The 15,191-nt window shown below is 40.7% G+C and overlaps 1 protein-coding gene across 1 annotated transcript in view; it reads left to right on the forward strand.

The window, feature by feature from the left end:
- PAH (phenylalanine hydroxylase) overlaps positions 1-15,191 on the forward strand; it is a 38,708-nt gene that overhangs the window by 17,956 nt on the left and 5,561 nt on the right. The window contains exons 4-11 of the mRNA XM_048960662.1: positions 3,129-3,217; positions 4,898-4,965; positions 8,184-8,380; positions 8,791-8,926; positions 9,607-9,676; positions 11,489-11,545; positions 12,559-12,654; positions 13,005-13,138. Coding sequence (XP_048816619.1) covers positions 3,129-3,217; positions 4,898-4,965; positions 8,184-8,380; positions 8,791-8,926; positions 9,607-9,676; positions 11,489-11,545; positions 12,559-12,654; positions 13,005-13,138 — 847 coding nt within the window. The remainder of the gene's footprint in view (positions 1-3,128; positions 3,218-4,897; positions 4,966-8,183; positions 8,381-8,790; positions 8,927-9,606; positions 9,677-11,488; positions 11,546-12,558; positions 12,655-13,004; positions 13,139-15,191) is intronic.

Consider the following 15,191-nt stretch of genomic DNA (forward strand, 5'->3'; position numbering starts at 1 on the left):
ACACACTTTATCACTTCTTGAAGTTGGAATGATTCAAACCATGCCCACCTTAACCTTTCTGAAACAAGGCAGCAAATCCCTACAGATTTCCACTGCAGACCTCAGCCCCATTGGTCTTTCCACACAATCTGGAATCTTTCTGTTCATGGTGTGCCGCTGACAATGGTGATTCCTCGCTTAAATATTGACAAATCCTTTCCTGTAGGGCTGCCAGGCAGGTTTTTTTTTTTTTAACCTTTTTTTTCTTCTTTTTCTTTTTCTTTTTCTTTTTCTTTTTCTTTTTCTTTTTCTTTCTCTTTCTCTTTCTCTTTTTCTTTTTCTTTTTCTTTTTCTTTTTCTTTTTCTTTTTCTTTTTCTTTTTCTTTTTCTTTTTCCATTGCCTAATCCCAAAGCAATTGTCAGGATTGTGATAGTGGGGTTCAGCTCCCCTAACAGTGGGCAGCCAGAAGTATAAAACAGTGTGGCAGTCTCCCACCCACACCGTGCAAAAGGCAGTGGCAGAGCTGGGGGATAAATGCCATGCCCTGCTGGTTGTATAAAAAAAAAGGGGCAGGATAGCTGGGCGGACTCACCCCTAATACGGTAAAAGACAGTAGTGACTCCTCTCTAGGATTCAGTATAACTCCTTTCAGTCATCTCCTCCAGCTGGTTTAACTTAAGGGGCACCAAACAACGAGGTGAAAGCATTTCTGGGGAAACAAACCAGCGAGCAGTAAACCCAGCAGTGGCTTAGAGCAGATCTTCTGGGACTGCTGCTGCCATCTAGTGTCTCGTTCAGGCCTGTCTATTAGGGCGAACAGAAGAGTGCGCAGCTTGAAATGGGACTCAGCAGAAATGCTGGTTGGAGTCAGGCTGGCCGGAGACAGAAGCTGCATGGACAGAGTCAAGATGGTTGTGGGACACCAGCTCAAAGGGTGTGAGAGATCTGCATGCAGCCAAGCCGTGGCCATCCAAAAAGTGACTTGTGTTGCTCTCGCCGCTCTGCGCAGGTGTCTCAGAAACCCAGCACCACAAAAGCAAGGCTGAATAGTCCTGGAGGCAGCGTAATCCTCTTATCCCTTTGGTGGTCTATCAGGAGCCAGGATGATCCCTGTCAGCAAGGCACTGCGGGAGCTCACATAGCAGCTGCCAACAAAATCCTCAGAGGCTTTGCCCCTACAGACAGAAAAAGCACCCCCCCCCCCCCGCCCCCAATGGGGGGCTTTTCCTGTGATCAGGTTAATTTGGCACAAAACCTGAAATCAGATGGGGTGGTGTGGCTGAGTGGCAGTGCTCCTAGCTGAGTGAAGCCACAGAGAGCGATGTTCTCGAGGCTCTGTCTGAACAAGTGACCCTGTTCATACAAGAAAGTTGCAAAATACACAGCCAACATTTTACTGATAGAGCAGCAGCTGAGAGATCTTGAGCTTGGAACAGTAGACTTTGAAGTGATATTATCCTCAGTATCTGTCAATTTGACTTGTATGTGGAATGGAGAGCATATGGGACATGAGTACAGGGCCTGAGAATGGGGTGCATCATTACATGGACCTGTTGTCACTGATCCTCAAAAAAAGCAGAGTAGAACTGGAAGCAGTGCCCAGAAAAATGATGAGAAGGAACAGGGATAGGCCTATCACACGTAATGAAATGACAGAGCTCAATGCATCAGAATGTATTAGAGATAAATTCGTACGTGGATTAAAAGAACAGTTACTTGTATTTGTGAAAAAAAGTTCCTCTGATGCTGTTAAATTCAAGCATGTCTGTAGCCTCTGACTCAGGAAGGCCCTCAGTGGCCCACTGCTGAATACGGTGAGTTGCTGGGGAAGTACCAGAGTATGTTAAACCTGCCCTGATACTGCTCCCCTGAGCAGGTTTTACTTCCTTGAAAATGACAGAGGTGGAAGTGCTAACAAAGAATACCATGGAAAAAAGGTGCTATTTCAGTGGAAAAGGAAAAGGAAGGTATGGGAAAAGACAGGTGGCTAGTGTCAAGTTTTCTAATATGTAAGAATGGAGCAGCTGGAGGGAACTCTAAGCAAGTGGCAGCTGAAGCTACCACTAGTAGCTTCTAGTGGTACCTAGAGGAGTTACATAAGGATGCTCTGCCCAGTGTGCTAATGAGGCAAGGGAAAGGAACAGGGCCATAATCTCTGCACTGCTTTCATCAAACTTCCCCAACTCAGCATTGCAGTGGGGAGGGGGCAGGCCCAGAAATGACTGACAAGGGTACCCGCATCTTGGTGTGCAGCCAAACTCTCCTAGAAGAGGTGGATGAGGGATCACAGCTTAGCACAGCCAGTGTGCATATATGCCAAGCCTCTTTCTGCTGAGGTGAACATAGCCATGGCTCCAAAGGTTTGGTCTATTCTACGAGTCTTGCAGTGAGTCCCTCCTTGTAGCTCAATTGCTCTGAAGATATTTGCTTTCCACTTTCCCCTGTCTGAGCACACCACATCTGGAAAGTCCCATTGTTCTTCCTTGCCTTCCACCTTATGACCTTCTGTAAATGGAAGGCCACAGGGGCATTGCATGCCATGTAGTCAGTGTGGTCCCATTTCATATCCTGGCTGCACTGCAGGAAGCGTGTATAGAATGTGAGTTACAAGGCAATGAAGAACCAGGCCCAGAATTTTAATTAAATGAATACATTATTGTATAATGAGTGCAGTAATACAATGCTAGTTTGAGGTATCAGAGTGCCATTTATCATTTTATTTTGGCATCCAAGCCTAAGTGAGGCCACCAAGTAAGTCTTAGAAAGAGATTTTCAGAAGGCATTCCTTTGAAACAGTTGATTTGAGCTACTGTGAAAGCAAGGGCAGTCTGGAAAAATTCCTATGTTTTGGTAAGCCAAGAAACCAGAATAATAAACAGAAAATCATAAACATCACAAGCTAGCTCTGTGCCAAGGGCTGGACTTTCCTGATGCTCTGTATTTTTCCCACAGTGCAGAACAACCACAAATTCAACACGATCTGCAGGGTTTTCTGTTGCCTTCTACTGCAGGAAAAGGAAGCCTGAAGACATTAGATCCTTACATGTGTTTCTTTATATTTATGTTTAAGAGATGGATAGACAAGAAGGAGGCCCAAAACCAACCAACAAAGAAGCCTAACAGCCTCTGTTTCTGTTCTACTTCGCAGTGCCATGGTTCCCAAGAAGTATTCAGGAGCTGGACAGATTTGCCAATCAGATCCTAAGTTATGGAGCGGAGCTGGATGCTGACCATCCTGTGAGAAAAAGAACTTAGTTGTTTTTTGTTTTTTTTTTTGTGTCCACATGTTTCTAGTTATTTGGATAGACGTTTCTCTCATTTGCATTTGCTCTGCTTTAAGACAAATACAGTAGACTAAGTTTCAAGGTTTAAAACAAGAGAGGTGCCATATTTCTAGAGCTAGAATCTGTTCATTCCCTGCTATGAAGTAAAGCAACCCTGAAGTTGCTTTAATTTAAGCATATACCAGCAGACCTGAAGAGTCACAGACTTCATCAAGCTGAAGGCCACGACAGGCACACCTCTGGTTTTCCCATATGGCTCTGATACGCTGACTTGAGACTCAGTTTATGAATCACTAACAACAAAATCTTCAAAAGCAGTGTATAATAGCCTGGAGTTAGGAAGAGTGTTTTTACATCTTATACGACAAACACACAATTGAGCTCAGAGCATTGTGATGTAGTTGTTAAATCTGTCACGATTCTTGTTTCATGAGACACAAAAAAAGAAAAGGTTCCTTTTTCAAAAGGTCATGGTTAAGGTGGTAGAGTTAGATAGTTTTACTCACTGGCTTAGCTGAACATTTTTTCAGCTTTTCCAAATAGAAGAATACTTGCTGCTTTTACTTCTTCTCCAAGCAAACAACTTATTTTCATTTGTCAATACACACTGAGTTCTATGCAGTGCAAAAGAAATTGCTGCTATTAGTTTAATTGAGATAGGATGATTATAAATAAATTACATGCAGCGCAACAAAAATTGCTGCTATTAGTTTAATTGAGATGAGGTGATTAGTCATTCACTACCTATTGCTTAATTCGAGAGGTGTTATGTATCATATACAATGATTCATGATACTTGGTGCAGTCATATGAAAGGCAGAATGAAAGGAGATACATTGAGCCAATGGCCCCCTCATGTATCATGTGGGAATAGACCAAGACTGTATTCAAAGAAAGAAACAAAAACATAGATGTTGAAAGGAATGAACAGCTTTGCTTCCTAGAATTATTTAGAGAGTACTTTATTCAGGTTGTGTTAAGAAAGAAGACAATTTCTAGGTAAATAGACATAGCAACATACAGAATATAGAAAGAGAGAAATTAAAAAAGCCTTTGATATTTTAGTACTTGAGTATGAGATTTTACCACAAATACATCTGTACCATGTTAATCTGAGGCAGTGTTTTTTATGCCACTGTTGGCCTTTATTTGACTGGTGCTCTTCAATCGATGCTCCACCTCGGCTGTATCCTGTACCTGGTTGTGTTTCATGGCACCTCACTCCTTTCACGCCACGCATCCCTGAGGGAGGCATTCATGAACTCTGGCAGTGCCCATGAATTTACTGCTATTTGCCTCGTAGATATTTCTTCTATCTGGGAAGGACATCACTTTAGGTGATGAAAACACTCCTAGCCCTGAGGAATTTACATCCTATAAGTGTCACACTAGGATAGGAGAATGGTTATCCCAGTAGAAGATTTAGAAATTGTATTTAACTCTGATCAGACAGATGATTAGCTGCAAAGGTCAAACTGCTAACCACAAAGTCTAATAGACATTCTCTATAGTGATTAAATCCTGTATTTTTGGGGCTCCCTAGAAGCTCACTGCTCCTCAGACCAGGCATGCTCTCAGCAGAAGAAAAGCTCTTCACCACCTGCATTTACCCATCATTGCTGTTTCTCTTTAGGGATTCAAAGATCCTGTGTACCGGGCCCGGAGGAAGGAGTTTGCAGACATTGCTTACAACTACAGACAGTGAGTGCTCAATGTGCAGGCAGAAAGCAAACCCATGTCTCCTGCCTTCTATGGGGTTCGGTCCCTGCTGTGAGCCATGTTTTCTTTCACGAGAGTCTTGCCTCTGCTGGCTTTTCTTTTTTGTATGTTTAAATCTTCCTGTCCATGCATTTATCCTCAAATTGCAGAAAAACATAAGTAAATTGTTGCAGGCACATGTTCAGCTGAGAACATTGCCTATCCTCTTTCCCCACAGCATCCCTTATCTCTGGCTTTGTTGTCTAATTGAACAGCAGACTTAGTTGCTACTACAAAGACCTGAACATTGAATAAAGCTGTTTCTGGTATTCTCCTCATTAAAACAGGGCTGGGGGAGGAGAGCCTATCATTTACATTAAAGCAGGAGCTGCATACACTATTAAAATAATGAATAACTTATGGTTCTGATGCTAATCCAGCGCCTGATACTCTACTTTTATCTTGTCTGACCCAGCTGCAATCAGCAGCTTGGGCTCTAATTTCCCAAGAAAAATGAATGAATAGAGATGATAAATTCAGTTAGAACAGGCTTGCTTGATTGCTTCCAGTGATCAAATCTGGAGGAGATAGAATTCTGTTCCCAGAGCCACTCACACATTTACATCAGTACTATTTGGTCTGATTCTTGCTGAGACTGGTAAAAAATTGTGATTGCGAATGATAAGGTAACATATGTTGTACATTTAGAGCGCTACTTCAGATAGAACTGTGATGAAAAGATAATTCCTGAGCCAAAAAGCTTATAATGCAATCATAAAATGAGAGAAATAATTGGCCTAATTGATGTATAGTGAAAAAAAGCCAGGTGGAAAAAGTCAGAAGTCCAATTTATGGCTAGAAAAATTGAATAAGGTTCTGTGGCCAAATTTAGATGGATTTAGTTTCCATTTGTAAGTATCCCATAGAAGATTTCTTTCTTTCTCAGTTAGCAGATAGCAAATTCTGGTCTCTAGCTTGCAGGCTTTCATCATATCCTACACAGAAATAAAATGAAAATGAGTTCGTATTTTACCCTCTGCCTCCTCTGCTATATTCAACCCGAAACCTGCTTAGGGAGATGAAACCGTTATATTCCAAGATGTAGCTAATTACTAGTTAGTCTGTTATCCAAATTCTCAGACACTTTGGAGCCTCTGCAGGCTAGAACAGATTTCCATAAAGCACCTTTTATGTGCAATTCTTGGACTTTTAAATAAGATCTTTCAGCTATAGGACACTGTGAAAAACCCACATTTGGGGTTCTGGGTCTTGAAGAAAGATGTCGGTTTTTTGTGGCTTTGGATGCTGAGTCATGAAGGCCCAAATAGATAGTGTACTTGATCTGGCTGCTTCACCTGGCAGATGTCTTTCAAGGTCTGCAACAGGACAGTAGAGGCCAAGGGGGTGTCCTCTGCATGGAGGGACAGGAGCATAGAGAAGCAGGCAGGAGGAGAGGAACAACCAAAGCTATGAGGCACTGTGGAAAGTATCTGAAAAGGCAAAGATGCTTAGCTTGTAATGTCAGTTACAAAGGTGAGGTGAGTTTTTGGTCAGTTTTCTCATACTTTTATTTCCCTTATCACTTTAATCTTCTTATGTGCACACTCTTCTGTGATTATTTTGTTTTCTTTTGTCCTGCTGTTTTTTGTTGCATTTGCTGCTCTCTACCCATGTTCTTTTGCCTTCTTTCTTGGTACTTTTACCATTAATTTTCATTGAATTCCTCATCTCCCTGACTTGTTTCTGCTTTTCTCAGCCTGCCTTCTTCCTTCTGTCTTCCTTTGCTTCTGTCCCTGTGGATCCCTGCAAATTTTAAATTGAAATTTGAAAGATTTTTAAGCCATATCTTCCCCCTGTTGCCCAGGAAGGTGTCTGAGAATTACTTAGAAGTTCCATAGAAACAAAAATCCCCCAGCAAGATTCATAATCCAACCTGATGTTTAAGGCTCCACAGATCAAGGAGGGCTGATACAGAGGTGCAGAAAATGAGTGCTCCAGCTCAGCTGCCCTGAGGCTCAAGAGAAAAATGAGAGAGTGGGATGGTGGCGTGTCATCAAGAGTTAACAATGTGTCTCTGGGGCTTGGAAAGCTCCAGCGTTACTCCAGCAGTGATGTTAACCCTATTAAGTTACTTAAACCCTTTGATTTTTCAAAGCTGTTGGATTCACCTATGGCCCTATCATTATTGCCAAGAATTGACTATTCACAGGAGGCCAAAACACATTGCTTGTGATTGTCTTAATACCTGCTAGCTTCAACATGAGCTAAGTATATGGAGGCCTGAGGGTGGGATTTGACTCAAAATTACGTGTTACAATAAAAAAGTCAAACTACTTGAAGTCTGCACCTGTTGTAGCACAAAGCCCACCCCAGAGTTTCTTTGACCCCCACAAAGCAGAATTTTCTGGAGCTGATCATATCCCTCTTTCAACAAAGACAATTAATGTTGTGTGGACTAGAGCAAGAAATTCAACAGCTATTCCATGCCTGGTAATGGAAAGAAACTGAAATCATCAACCGGTTCATATTTTTAAAAGAATATTTCAGTAAGACAAATAAGCACTAATTTATTGGCATCACCGTAGTGCAAGAAATGTACTAAAGGCCTTTTTCTCACAGAATCATAGAATGGCCTGCATTGAAAAGGACCTCAAAGATCACCTAGTTTCAATCCCCCTGCTATATGCAGGGTTGTCAACCACCAGACCAGGCTTCCCAGGGCCACATCCAGCCTGGCCTTGAATGCCTCCAGGGATGCGGCATCCACAGCCTCCATGGGCAACCTGTTCCAGTGCATCACCACCCTCTGAGCAAAAAACTTCCTCCTAATATCTAACCTAAGTTTCCTCTTTTTTAGTTTAAAACCATTTCCTCTTGTCCTATCACTATCCACCTTCATAAACATCAATTCCCTCTCCTGTTTATATGCTTCCTTCAAGTACTGGAAGGCCACAATGAGGTCTTCCCAGAGCCTTCTTGTCTCTTAGCTAAACAAGATCTGAGTTCTCATCTGAGTTCAGTGAGTTCTTCCCAGGCATTGCCTAGGAACAAGTGAAGCTTGCTTGGCACCTGCATGTCAGAGCCAAGGTGTCTTCCTTCCTGCAACTGTAGTCCTGGTCAGCCCATGGAAAGTTCCTGGGTGGGATGGTGGTGGAACTGGACAATTTCTCTGTCACTCCTATTGAGCGCATCTTTTTTTTCTTTTTTTCTTTTTTTTCCAGTGGTCAACCTATTCCTCGAGTTACCTACACAGAAGAAGAAAAGAAAACTTGGGGCACTGTCTTCAGAGAGCTGAAGAATCTCTATCCAACTCATGCTTGTTATGAACACAACCATGTCTTCCCACTTCTGGAGAAGTACTGTGGCTACCGGGAGGATAACATTCCCCAGCTTGAAGATGTTTCAAAGTTCTTGCAGAGTATGTTTGAATCGATAAAACAGAAACAGACAAATGAAAAAACCTCATTTAAAAAAAAAAAAAGAAGAAGAAAAAAAGAAGGAAGAAACAAAATGAAACAAACCTGCCAAACACAAATGTTTGTGCGGGTGATGCTTTCACAGAGACTTTCTGTGAGCACTTGGTCACATCATTTAGACTGTCTCATATCACTCTCTAAATGTTTCAGAAGTACAGTGTTACGCATGCTCAGATGTTATGATGGTTGTACACATGGGCAGAAAATTCCCTGCTCTTTTGCAGTTAAATTCTGTTTAACATAGTTAGAGCAAAGAAAACAATTAAAAATGTTCTTTTACTGCAAGGTGTCCAGGTAAGGATAGATCAAGCATCCTAGCTGCTTTTGAAATGCCATGTTTTTGTCCCTTCAGCCTGCACTGGATTTCGCCTGCGTCCTGTTGCGGGCTTGCTCTCCTCTCGGGATTTCTTGGCTGGACTGGCATTCCGAGTATTTCACTCTACGCAATATATTCGCCATGCATCCAAACCTATGTACACACCAGAGCCGTAAGTATTTTGGCATAGAAAGTAAGTAAAATTGGCCTCTGACATTCCCAATTCAATTCTTGTCTAGTTGGTCTGGTGGAGCCCAGTTTTCCTGGGCATGCATCTCCTTGAATGCCTTTTCTGTAAACATCTTGCACAGACCTTGGCCTCCTGGGAGTATTTCACTCCTTTTCACTTCTTGTCTCATCAAACCGCTTCTCTGTCTTTGAGGAATCTAGTAGTGTGTAGGTAAGTTCTTCCCCAAACATGCCAGCCACTTGTTCAAATCATGATGAAAACAGTTACACTTGAGGAACGGAGAGCTCCCGTCTTTCAGTTGGGGGCTCTAGGCCTGAACAGTGACTGGGGCTGAGCTTCTGGGCTGCCTGTAGCATGAGCTTCATCTAAAGGTATTTCCTGCCCCTGAGACAGAATAGTGCATGTTCCCTTTGGTGAGGTGATTTCTTCCTTGGTTTTCCTGAGCTGAAGAATTGGACAGTTGGAAGCATTATTTCCTTCCATGAAAAAAAACAAATAACATATCCTTCCTTTGACTGATGTATGATAAAACCACTGAAAAGCCACAGAAGTGCAAACCATCTCAATGCAGGAAAAATTTACTCCAAGATTCCTGAGCATTATTTGCTCATAGGAGTGTATTTCCTAAATTAAATTTACCTACATGTCATATTTTCCTGCAGTGATATTTGCCATGAGCTACTAGGACATGTGCCTCTTTTTGCTGATCCCAGTTTTGCTCAGTTTTCCCAGGTAAGTTACTTAGTATTTATACTATTTTTAAAACTGAACACATCACAGACTAAGTAATTAATAGGACACAAGAGCCATGAGGAATAGGATAGGATGGGATGGCACGGTATGGCACGGCATGGCATGGGATGACATGGTGCAGGATGGGATGACATGGAATGGGATGAAATGAGATGGGATGAGGGAGAATTCACCTTCAAGATTATTGTTAAAGTATGGATGAAGTCAGCTGAGTCTCACTTTCAAAATAACAAATGGTGTTAATTATTTTCCTTGCTTTTTGGTCATCTGAATGTGAAGATTTCGTTCATAATTGATAGGTACAGAAATTACAAATGTCCACAGGTAGTAGGTTCTAAAGAGTTGTGAAGAATCAAGCCAGAAGAGAGAGAACATTGCTATGCTCCTGGCTGAAACTATATGAAAGTACAGCTGATGCCATGTAGGCTACGAATTATGACTTACTGAAATCTAGACACAAATTACATAGATGATCTTAAGTGCCCACACCCCAAATGTCTGTCTTGTGTGGTTTGCTTTTTACAGGCAAGACTTTGGGGAAAAATTCACCTAAAAACTTCTCTGTAGATGCTGATACTTCTGGAAAAGTTGAATGGATCATTAATCATATGGGTTATCAATTCATTCTGCAGTCCAAACACTAGAGAAAGTGAAGATTTTTTTTTTAAAGCCATGAAGGAAGCTATTGCAGAGATGTAAAGTGAGGAATTATCTTGCTTGTGAGTGTGGAAAAAGTCCAGAGAAAAGTTTTCTCTTTGGTAATGTTAACATGACTGGAAAAGAAGCCAAACCTCAGGGAAAAAGTAAACTTTTGGCTGCATCTTACCATAAAACAAGAAAAAACAGAAAGGCATAGACGGAAAGATAGAAAGAAGAAAAAAGAAATGCAAGGAAAGGAAGACAAAGAGAAAGACAGGAAGGACAGAAAGCATAGAGAATGGAAGGTCAGAAGGACAGAAAGATGGAGGCAAGGAATAACAACCTTGATGTAACGTCTCGCTCACAGAACAGAAGTTGATTTGATGTAGTTAATTTGATGTAGTTCAGTTTGCTCTCAGGAAAGGCCTTTGCCAGAATTTCCTTCAAGATAAGTCCTACTGCCCTTCATCTTACTAGAATTTACCATGGCAATAGTTGTTCCAATGCTTTTGGTGTGTGGAGGCCTGAGAGGTGGATGATTAATTCTTGATGTCCAATTCACCCTGGAGTAAACCGAGAAAGATACCTGGTTATTATGCAGTTTTGCATGGTTGTCTTCTGAATTCAGATATTGCATGCTTCCTAGGAAAGTTTTCATTAGCTCCCAAGTTATAAGCTAGCTTTTTCAACTCATGCCCTAACTTTTGGAAAAAAAAGAAACAACAAAAAAAAAAACCCCAACCAAACAAACACACCTCTCTTTCAAGGCTGCAAGAAAGCTCTTATAGTAAGGACTCATTGAAGAAGAGATAAATATTAGAGGTGTATGGATGTGAGTGATTTATCTCTCTTTGACTATCATTCTCTTTGGTGTGCATTATAGGCTTGATGAAAATTTTGTTTGACCTCAGTGGGTTTTGAAGCAGACTTAAAGAGTTGTGCCTCATAAATGACACTTAGATGGGACTCTTTTGTTCATTTCTGGAGAGATTTCTGCTTTAAAATTGATGCTGCATGATATGAACATGTCCTGTAAACATTTGTGTGTGGTAGTATGAGATGGTAACATTTAAAATGGGAGAAATTACATAAGACAAGACAGGAAGAATGTTTGCAATAAATGACTTGAAGAATAATGGTTTATTGTTGCAGGAAATTGGCCTGGCATCTCTGGGAGCTCCAGATGATTTCATCGAGAAACTTGCTACGGTAATTTAATAAATGAGAGCTCAGTTCTCCAAGACACCCTGTGTTGTTTTAATTCTGCTGCCACTGAGGTCACTGATAGAACTCCCATAGAGTTGAATGAGAACTGAGTGAAGTCCATGATTGGAAAACCTCACCCTGAAACACTAAAGGTTTTAGTTGCACTTTAGTTGCACTAAAGGAAAATAATTTTGGCACCTCTTATTCCAAGTGACAGTTTTGATTAAAAACAGAGGGTTGGTCAAGTCTTTCATCATTACAAACATTGGGCAAGAAGAGACTGAGTGTTACTACATGCCCCTGGGAAAATTTGGAAGACAGCTTCAGTAAAACTCTTCTATCTGCTGGGGTCTCTTTTCTTCTACCCTGCCAAGCAGATAATGTCCTCTGCAGTCAGTGATCCATCTGAATCATGCGCTGGGAGAACTGTGACCCCACATCAGGATATGAATATGAGATTAGTGTCACCAGTGCCAAATCATCTGGGCAGAGTGCTGCATTATCTTTGCTGTTTTTGATAGATGAAGGGGGTTTTATTTGAGCAAGAGTGAGTGTCCCTTCAAATATATAGTGACACAGCAAAAAGTTGAGGGGGCCATGCAGTAGGATCTACTATTGCTATAACAGCTCATTTCTTCTGTGATGCTGTAGCCAGACACCCTCTGAGTAAAACAGGAAACATATTTCTATCATCAAAGGTTCAAACTTCAGCTGGGTTGGCCAGCCAAAATGAAATTTTATTGCTATGTTTTCATTGTCTCTGCTCTGCTGACAACTGTAAGCACAGTAAAGCACAACACTGTTTGTCAGGGAACTGAATTTGCAGACACACTGAGTCTAGCATGGCCCTCTCAGAAGAATTTCAATCTGTGAAAACATTTCCTGTATTTATACATTTGTTGTTTGACATACGGCAACATTTCAAATAGAAATGCAAATTCTAAACGCATTCAAATTAATGATGTGTACCTGTCATTTCTGGTCAAGAATCATATACCGTATAATTTTCTTGCTAGGTTTATTGGTTTACTGTGGAGTTTGGACTATGTAAGGAAGGTGATTCACTAAAGGCATATGGTGCTGGGCTGCTGTCTTCATTTGGGGAGCTGCAGGTATGTTCTTTAAAACAATATTTCAATCATGATATACGGTTCATGCCTTGGTTTTTAAAATTACTCAAATATATCTTCTGGCTGTCTTTAGATCCTTATTTTGCTTCATACTTCATAGTACATAATGTTATATTTTTTTGAAGTGTTCTATATAATAATGTGTCAGTGTATTTACATAGAAATGTCTCATAGTTGCTTCTTCCCTATTAAGTTACCATATGATTGGTATTCCACAGCAGCAGGTTTTTCCCCTGTAAAACCGGGGGGGTATTTAGGGGCTGTATGTTTCTTTCATAAAAAAATTAAAGCATTATTTAACTGAAACAGATTTCTTACCCTTTTGCTTATAGTACTGTTTATCAAGTAAGCCTGAGATTCGGCCTCTCGTTCTGGAGAACACTTCTGTGCAGAAGTACACTGTTACTGAGTTCCAGCCTGTCTACTTTGTTGCTGAAAGTTTTAATGATGCGAAGGAAAAGCTAAGGTAAGCCAATCATTCCATATATAACCCAATTCTTTATCCAGGGCAAATGCAACAGATCTCATTGTTGTAACAGGTATTGGTATGACGGAAATGTTTTGAGAAAAAGTTGTGCAATGCTCTAGGAGTCTAAGCAGCTGTTACACTCAAAATCTTCTCATAGGTAGAAAAGCCATAGGTATATGAAGTCAAGAACTTCATGGTTGCTCTAATTAAGAGCTTCACCAGCTTAAACAAAATATATTAAAAAAAAAAAAACAAACAAAAAAAACCCCCAAAAAACTAAAAACAAGAACCCAGATTAGCAGTCCAATTGCAATGATAATAACACCAGGGGTCAAAGCTAGCAAATTAAGGCAAAACAAGTTTATTTAACAATAATATAGTTAAACTTTGTTATTACATTTCTTTTTCTTGTGTCTTTTCCCTTCTCTTTTCAACTTATGTTCACTCTTACACTTTCTTTTGTGTCTTAAAGTCAAGTTTTAGTCAGGGGGTAAGGGGTGGAGCTCTCAAGCTATCAGCAGCTCCTGAGGTCCTCAGAGCAAGATTGTGATGCTAATATACAGTATTTCTTCCTCTCTTTCCTGAGGAGGATAAATATGTTTACATTTCCTTTCTTCCTCCTTAGCCCAAGGTCTGTTCAGGGTCTTTTCTAATATGCTTTACATCTTTTTTGTTTTGTTTACATCTTTTTTCTCATCTCAAATTGTATCTATGAGTTTTTTGTTTGTCTGTTTTTTTTGTTTTCCCTCAGCTCCTAGGTTACTATGAACACCTAATCAGTGGGAATTTCTGATAGTCTAGGGACCACAGCATCATCTACCTTACCACATGCTACCCTAGCCTGTTCCATTCCCATCCCATCCCATCCCATCCCATCCCATTCCATCCCATCCCATCCTATCTCTTCCCATTCTATCCCATCTTATCCTCATGCCCTTAGGCCTCATTTATCAGCCCTCTAATAGATCTTTATGTTACATCATACTTTAGGGTCTGACTTAATTCACCCTGTACAGCATAACTACTTGATATTCCTGCCTATACAAAAGTTATTAACACTAAGCATTATAAAGCAGAATTTTTCAGAATTGAGCAAAACTGTGATAAATTGGGTAGTAGATACATGGTCATTAGACAACTGATATTGCAACTAAATGAAACTAGCAGCAAGCCTAATAACACCAATCCTGAGGCCTCTGTTGTTAGCTTAATACAGAGCCTCCAGCTTGTTGCGAACAGTGTGTTTACAAGCCTACAGGGCTACTTAATAAACCTTTGAGTCATCTGTGACTCAAATACAAATTCAGTTCCAGTACAAGACTTCGAAACAAAAGTCCAGTTTCAGTTCTGGTTCTTGAAACAGAACTGGCTCAGACTGCACTTAGGGTTCAGCTTGGGTTCCACCTCACAGAAATATTTCTATTTTTCTGTAATAACATTATCAACAAAAACATTCCTTCTGGACATTAGCCAAGCATCTGGGGATTAATCTTGTTCACGCTCAATAAATCTTTCACAGCAGATGCTATACAGGGACTTGTCCCAGATCTGCCGTCTCTATTTTTCTTTCTCTCTTCCACTTTCTCCCATTTGCAGATTAACACATACCAAGACATTCACCTGTCCCAGGCTCCCTGGTGCTATGTCCTCCTTGCTACCTCCCCTACTGTTTCCTCAGTCATCATTAACCTGTAGCCTCTATTCCTGCCTTTTTCTGTGAGGCAATACTTGAAAAAGATAATTTTCTTCTCTGGATTGTGCTATTAACATCCTGCATACAGTTTCTATCTTCACTGTGTACTTCTCCAGGTGAGGAAAAGTCTTACTCTAAAGAGAAAAAGATGTTGCCTTACTCTACAGAAAAGTCCTTACTTTATAGGTTTTATTGCTTCTTTCACTCGTTTCAAAAATAGAATTGGAAAACTGGTTAAATAGAGGTGAAGATGTTGTTTCAGTGCCTGTGTTGGTGGGTTACGTGTGTGTGTGCGTGTGTGTAATAGAACACCTCTCTGAAAAATTATGAGGTTGACCTGAAATATCTCACCTAGAG

This window comes from Lagopus muta, chromosome 1 (assembly GCF_023343835.1).
Source record: "Lagopus muta isolate bLagMut1 chromosome 1, bLagMut1 primary, whole genome shotgun sequence".
Taxonomy (NCBI): Eukaryota; Metazoa; Chordata; class Aves; order Galliformes; family Phasianidae; genus Lagopus; species Lagopus muta.